General features: G+C 40.5%; 2 protein-coding genes across 2 annotated transcripts; both read left to right on the top strand.

Annotated features, from left to right (window-relative positions):
- The first annotated feature begins 600 nt into the window (after nucleotides 1-600).
- LOC135171585 (uncharacterized) lies at nucleotides 601-1546 on the top strand. The gene is made up of 2 exons (XM_064138215.1): nucleotides 601-733; nucleotides 840-1546. Exons 1-2 carry the CDS (start codon nucleotides 601-603, stop codon nucleotides 1544-1546), a joined length of 840 nt encoding a protein of 279 aa, XP_063994285.1.
- Nucleotides 1547-2211: 665 nt separating this feature from the next.
- LOC135171584 (uncharacterized) lies at nucleotides 2212-4773 on the top strand. Its single transcript, XM_064138212.1, has 2 exons — nucleotides 2212-3164; nucleotides 3339-4773. Exons 1-2 carry the CDS (start codon nucleotides 2212-2214, stop codon nucleotides 4771-4773), a joined length of 2388 nt encoding a protein of 795 aa, XP_063994282.1.
- The last annotated feature ends 3285 nt before the right edge of the window (nucleotides 4774-8058 follow it).

Raw genomic sequence — 8058 nt, 5'->3', positions numbered from 1 at the left:
CACAGTTCAAGTGTGTAAATGTATGCTATCCCTTATGTATTGGGGATGTGTGGATCCTTCGGTGACACAATCGTCTTTCTTCACCAGAATCAGAATGGCCTCTGATCCTATCATGAATACTTCTTATTCATGCCACGTTCACCCACTCGCTTATAATTAATGCACAATGTTTTTGGATAAGTTTTTGAGAATGTCCACAACCACGGAACCTGATTAATTAGTCCTCTTAAAATGCAAGAAACACTCCTACTTTCGATTGAAGGATGCAGTATCCCTGTATACTTCCGACCGTTTAGCTATTTATTATGATTAAATAGACTACCACGCACTATATCGACTCTATCGCGAATTATAATATGGGAGGCCCGAAAGAAACAGATCGATTCCGGAAAGTGATTTCCACCAAGTCAAATTATCGCTCCAACGGTTGCTTCTAGACTGGTTTCGATTTTTGATTTTGGGGAGCGGATCGGTTCGGGGTGGTTACACGAATTGATTTCTAATTGGTGGAAATTATGGCGTGGTTTTCCCACTACCAATTCTTAGAGGGGATCGACCTGTCAAGTCAGCGGTTTTGGCAGTCAGCAGTTTTGACAGTGCATGATTTCCGCGGTGGAGTTCAATGCTCTGGTATGTGTCATACTTTTTGTTGGGGTGAATGCACTTGCCGAAATGGTGAAACCGATTTTTGGTGGACGTGGTGTTTATTATTTGAGGAATGTATTTCCTGTCGGTTAGTATCTAGGGGGAATGCGGGAGAAGTTATTGATAATGGGTTTTGGATATCACACTACCCATCACTGAGGAAAATTATGCACGAGCATGGCGACTAATTGAAGATACTTATTCGAATAAACGTTTGATCATCTCACGACATATTAGATTGCTGCTACAACCTCCAAAGCAAGATCACGAGACTTCTAAAGGACTCTTCAAGCTCGTCGATGATACTCGCCAGCACATTGAGATGTTGCGAGCCATGGAAGTGGAACCCTGTGAGGAGATGATAGTGATTGTCCTTGAAGACGCATTACATCGGCTGACGGCTGACGATTGGGATAAAACCTTGGGGAAGAATTCATTTCCCAAACTTGATGACTTACTGGAATTCATGTCGCATAGGGCGACAAGATTAGCAAGCAGAGAAATGATCAAGACGGCTTCATCAAATGCAATGATCAGCAGTAACCAGTCAGATGACCGTAGAGGACTCAAGAGGACACATGCACGGGCATTCCTATCCAGCACTGAAAGAGTGGAACGAGATTGTTCAATATGTAACAAGGAATCTCATCCACTATTCAAATGTGAATGTTTCAAATCAATGTCAGCAGCACAACGATTTCAAATTGCTAAAGAAAAAGCGTACTGCTACAATTGTTTGAGGAACAATCATCGGAGCAGTGATTGCTATTCTACCTCCAGTTGTCGAGTGTGTTCGGAAAGACATAATACTCTCCTTCATGCTGCATTCAACCCCAAGAAAAATGACAAGCCACACCAGGATAACAAGGAAGAACTGCTAGGACAAACCTCTTCTAGCTGACTGACCGAGACAGAGACGAAGCCAATTGCATTAATCAATAATTCACCAACAGATCAAATTATTCTCAGTGCAATCGTGAACATAATGGACAATAACAATAGACCGGTCAGGTGCAGAGTTATATTAGATACTGCGTCAACAGCCAACTTTATAACTGAAAAATTAGTAAACAAATTGGGGATTCCGAAGAGGAGATATTCCATACCCGTGGGAGCTCTTAATGGACTTTCCACAAACACCAATCACCTTGTGACTGTGACAATACAAGCAACGAATCACAAATATAAGGAAAAATTTCAATGCCTCAGCCTCCCGGAAATTTGCGGACTAATTCCAGCACAAACCATCCAACGAGAAAACATCAAAATACCAACAAATGTCAAGCTAGCTGATCCTGAGTTCTATAAATCTAGGCCGGTGGACATGCTACTTGGTTCAGGACCAAGCTTGCTCCTATTCACAAGTGGACAGTATCATCTTTCGGATAATGGCGAACCTAACATCATTTTGCAGAAGACTCGTTTAGGCTGGGTCGTGGGAGGTACCAACACGAGCAACTCCAACACAAAACAGCAGCCCCTTTCCTTGCCATCCGATGTCTACAGCAACTAGCACGAGACGAAGCAGAACAATACCCTCTGGCATCACGAGTTTTGCTGCATGATATGTACGTTGATGATCTTCTGACTGGATTCAACTCCACTGAAGAGGCTATTGAAACACGAGAACAAATTATCCATCTATTGAGGAAAGGAGGACTCAACATGCGTCAATGGGCTTCCAATAATTCCAAAATTCTAGAAGGACTCCCACATGATGAGATCAACCAGCATTTGCAGCTTGATGGGGACAAACCCCTGAAAACTCTTGGCATTTCCTGGAACTCAGAAAATGATAGCATTAACTACACTGCTAAACACATTAAAATCACTGGAGCAATCACTAAACGAAAAATCTTGTCAGAAATTGCTGCCATCTTTGACCCTCTAGGCCTTCTGGGCCCTGTTATTTTGAAAGCAAAAACTATAATACAACAGCTCTGGTCAGCAAAGCTTGATTGGGATGAATCCATACCTCTCCATATATTAACAATATGGACTGACTTCTGTAACCAGTTGTCATTGATTAATGATTTGAGATTTGACAGAAAAACCCTTGTTAAAGACACAATCACCAACGAAATCCACGGATTTTGTGACGCCAGTGAAACTGGCTTCGGAGCTTGCATTTACCTCAAATCGACAGATTCCTCAGGTTTTACACAAACGACTTTGTTATGTTCAAAATCCAGAGTAGCTCCATTGAAAAGTATTAGTATTCCTCGTCTAGAGCTTTGTGGAGCATTAACCCTATCCAATCTTCTTCAATCAGTCCAGCAATCCATCAATATTCCAATCACCAAAACTGTCCTCTGGACTGATTCCATGATAGTCTTACACTGGATCCATACTCCTCCTCATTCCTTGAAAACTTTCGTCCAAAACAGAGTCTCAGAAATCCAATCTTTAACAGAATCTTGTGAATGGAAACACGTGTCATCAGGAGACAATCCTGCTGATGCACTGTCTAGAGGACAATTACCAACTGAATTTATCCACAATCAACTCTGGGCTACTGGGCCATTCTGGCTGACTCTTCCAGAGGCATAGTGGCCAAATCAACCAGTGCAAGCTCCAATTGACGACATTGAACAAAAAAAAATAACTTGCCTCAAAACAACAATTAATCTATCCTTATTTGACAGCTTTCATTCTTTTGACAAATTGATTCGAATTCTTACCTATTGTTATAGATTTATTCCAAAGGCGAATAGTCAACGTTGGCAGGGGCGAGTGACATTGGCGGAATTAGAGAATACACGAGTCCGTATCATCAAACTTGTTCAACTACAAGCGTTTGGGGGAGAGATCAAGATGCTGACACAAAGAGACACGAAGGTTCAACATCAACCCAGTCAGTTGAAGCAATTAAATCCATTCATTGATACTCAAGGCGTGCTACGGGTAGGAGGAAGACTACAAAATGCTGGACTTCCCTTTGACCAGCAACATCCAATTGTTTTGCCATCCACTGGAAACATCACAGCATTGATCATCTCCAAATATCACCTTGACAATTGTCATTCAGGCATTCAGAATACACTATATTCAATTAGACAAAATTACTGGATTCTGGGTGGGAGAAATTCAGTTCGGAAGATAATTCGAAAATGTCCCACATGCTGCCGAGCCAACCCACCTATAACCAATTACGTTATGGGAAATCTACCGAAGGGTCGAGTATCACAAACAATCAGACCATTTGTGAACGTGGGAGTCGACTTCTGCGGACCATTTCTCATCAAGGAAAGGAAGCATCGGAACAGGAATACAACCAAGGTCTACGTCGCTGTGTTCATTTGCCTCTCCGTGAAGGCCGTACATCTAGAGCTGGTCAGTGATCTCACTACCACAGGTTTTTTGGCCGCTCTAGATCGATTCATGGCTAGGAGAGGAAAACCATCAACCATTGAGTCAGACAATGGAACCAATTTTACGGGAGCCAATAACGAATTGAAAAACATCATCAAGGATGTACAACACCCCGAGCAAGAAGCAATCATATCGCGAAGACTGAATGACCAAGGGATTCAATGGAAATTTACACCTCCATTATCTCCACATTTTGGCGGTATTTGGGAAGCTGCAGTCAAATCATTTAAGCATCATTTGATACGAGTTACAAAAAACAGCCTTTTCACCTTCGAGGAATTAAACACCTTCATCATCAAAATAGAGGGAATTTTGAACTCGCGACCAATTTCTCCCATGTCAACCGATCCAAATGATATCCAAGCACTCTCACCAGGCCATTTTCTGATCGGTACTCCACTCACCAGCATTCCCGAACGTGATCTTAAACAAGATAAAATCAATACTCTATCCAGATGGGAATTGATCCAGAAAATGAAACAAGATTTTTGGACTAGATGGAATAAGGAATATCTGAACGAGTTGAATATTAGACGAAAATGGACCACTGGAAGTCATGATATTAAAAGGGACTCAATTGTGTTGCTGAAGGATGACAACACTCCACCCATGAAATGGAAACTTGGTCGAGTGATTGATCTTCACCCAGGAGTAGACAACATCATCAGAGTCGTCACAGTAAAAACAGCCACCGGAATCCTGAAACGCAATGTCAAACGTCTCGCCCCCTTGCCAACGCCTGCTTCAACGAATTAATTTGGTATGGTACTTGATTTTGTTGCTCACTATGCTCCCAACGGGGGGGAGTGTGTTTCGTGCTTCAATCACGAAAAAAGATGAGTTTGTTTATACATTTTTTAGCGTTGAGTGACTCGGATGATCGGATGGAGAAAAAACATTTTTTTTGACATCTGTTGGGGAAAACCCCATGGACCCTTTGTTCAGAAAATTCCTCATTTTAACAATTCCATCTTTCAGTCCCCATCCATAGCTCTTGATAATAAAAAAAACACTCTCTCAGTACTCTGCCACCTAATCCCTTGCTAGCCGGGCTTTATGACTCGAAATTTTCCCATTTTGCTAGAGAAGGTTGCCGATACCTTCTCCAGCCCAAACCTACATTTTTATGACCTACCTTTTTTCTTTGCCCAACACCCCCAAAACCGAGAAAAGATTGAAACTACCAAAATCAGTTGAACTCCACCAAGTGAAGGTACAACATCACCATCAGAATTTTTATACATCCGGGTCACTCCATTTTCAGTAAAAACTAAATATTGATAAATTGTTAAAAAACAGAATCATACGGCATTCCACATGCAAACCTTATTGTGTAGTATTGTGTTCGTTATAATAACATTAAGATAAATAAATTTAATCTTTGTGACAGTTCTTACAATATTAGTCGTTTTATTTCTTTCAAGCGAGGTTAATCCTTTAGCTTGAGAAGTGCGCGGGATGTTTAACTAATTTCACGCACAATGTGAGTGACAAAATTTTCTGAAATTCGGCCATTGATTTACAGTCAATCATACGCGACAAACACCGTAAGTACATGTGTCGAACCTTTTTTAATCTCATACTCTGAAGACAGGACCAACCGCGCACCATTTTCATCAGATGAGCAACATCGAGTCTCAGATATGTTTGAATTTTTGGGAGGTACTTGTAATCATCGATAGCACTTGCGATGAGAAAACAAGTCTCGTTATAGGCTCTTACAGTTTGCTGATTGAATGCTAAACATATAGCATTCATTGTTCTGTCGCAGAAGGGTTTTATTTCTATTTAAAATTTAATAGTTTTGTTAGATTGTAATAGTTTGTATTTGGTATTATTTGACTGGGGTTTCCCCCGATAATAGTTCGATAGAGGGTCAAACCTTTTAATATTTTAGTGGGAATTAAACTTATCTATGATTCCTTCAATATAGTCGGGATTTCCCCAGAACTTTATGATGGAGCAATTACTATGGTTGTACTCCTCCGAATGAATTTATTGCGGACCAATTTATGGTTCCTGATCCTTCGAAGGGTTTATTGCCACGTTCTATCATAAAGAAACCTAAAATGTAGAATCTCTCCATGGTCCGTGTGATCCCTTAAAGATTGTCCTGTACTTAATTTTAAGTTAGTTCCGTAGTTCATTCAAATAAAAAATATTATAATTATTGATTCAACTATTTGATTACGAGTTACACCATTTCTGGTTACACTCCTCCTTTTAGTTAAATTTAATATAATTCAATTTTAATAATAATTTTGCCAAATTAATAACTGTTTGAGATCGATTAAATATAATCCCAATTCCATCAAATCTAATTAATTAATCAAAATAAAAAACCGTTCACAATCACCTCCTCAGTGTCCCTACCCTGTGCGAGTGAACATTCATCAAGGCTCGCGACGAATCACATGTTGCTTGCTTCGGTGGCGGAACTCCTGTATCACGCCATTTTTTGAGCCACCACCATTAGGTGTCAGTATCCTGAGATTCTGTCAACATGTCGTGAACTGAAATGGTTGTACCGTCGAAATTGATCACTACTGAGTATAAAAAAATGTGACCCGATTTATTCCCATCATCACGAGTCACCTTCGTTATCAAAGATCCAGGTCCATCAACAGCGATTGATGAATAATTTCTTGTGGTCCGACAGTACTGTTTATAGGCATGGAGTTGAGCTGGTGTGCTGTTTGAGACACAAAATTTATCACGCTCAACTTCGTGGATAAATTTTGGATACTGTGGTGAGTACTTCATGTTCTGAATATTCACTACGACATCCTTCGGATCTGTGGGCTTTATCCCATATGTGGTGTTGCTGTTTTCCTTTTTCGCCTGGCGGATAACATCTAATGAAGGAACTTAAGGAGGGACACGACCACCGAATTTCGTTTCCTCTTTCACTCGCCGCTTTTGCCAATTCCCACATCCCTGCAAATAAGCTTCTTCTCCAGCTTTTTTTCGAGAGAGTCCTCGTAATGGTCGCCTCACAGCTTCATGGGTTACAAATCTATTATCTTTAGTTTTCACAATAATTTCGACGTTCTCATTCTCTTTTGGCTCCTTGTTGATGTAACAAAAAAGGGAATTGTCACAGTCTTTACCTTTGCAATGCCCATTCACTCTTAAATAATGGACACTTTCATCAGTCTTATAGATTTTATGATTATCAAAAATAAAAGCACATGGGAGGTCAGTCTGTCGCTGTATTGCTGAGAATAAAATATCGGTCCATACTCCTCTTCGCAGACTAGAATATGTCCTACCCTCATTATAAATCACGTCTCTTGGTTGCATTTGGAACCATTCGGTAGCAGTAAGATGCACTTTGAATTCCGTCAGTTGTGGTACTTCATCTTGTAAATCAAATGACGCATCACTTACATTCAGTCCAGACTCATCAAGAGTCGAATCATTTAATGGTTTGGTCGTAATATCCACGGGGGTAATATTCATATTCTCGTAAGCAGCAGTGAGTATTCCACAACGATTTTTTGTGACGTTTGCGTAGACAGTATCGGGTGTCCATCTCCCTCCGACATCTTGGCTCATTTTTTTCCAGATTTCGCTAGACCATTTTGGATATTGAGAGGCTCGGAAACATACCATCAGAATAAAAACTAGATTACAATTTTATCGTCCGTTTGAAAATTATATTCCAAAATGGAAATGTAGTATCGGGAAAAATTTTTAGAGGTCTGTCGAATATGATAGACAGATGTCTACGGTGTTTAGGATATTTTATTGAGATGTAGGATTAAGTTGCAAACCTAGTTTTATTATTTTATTGAACTAGAACCCACGCACTCTCACTAATGGCGCCTGGACCATTAGCTGGCCCACTCCGCCACGTTTGGGGAATTTCCCAGAAGATGGAAAATGGCAAACAGGGCCCCACAACGGTGGTGGGGGAAGAGGCCAAGTTGGAGGAATTGGGGTTGCCAAGAGTAAATTTTTAAGATTAGCAGTTAGTTGGAAACCGAGGAGTAGAATAGTTAGACGGTAAAAACATAGAAGTTTTGGCGAAGTCCTCAT

This window comes from Diachasmimorpha longicaudata, chromosome 20 (genome assembly GCF_034640455.1).
Source record: "Diachasmimorpha longicaudata isolate KC_UGA_2023 chromosome 20, iyDiaLong2, whole genome shotgun sequence".
In the NCBI taxonomy this organism is placed as follows: domain Eukaryota; kingdom Metazoa; phylum Arthropoda; class Insecta; order Hymenoptera; family Braconidae; genus Diachasmimorpha; species Diachasmimorpha longicaudata.
The sequence above is the reverse complement of the archived record's forward strand: the minus strand, read 5'-3'. Positions and strand labels throughout refer to the sequence as shown.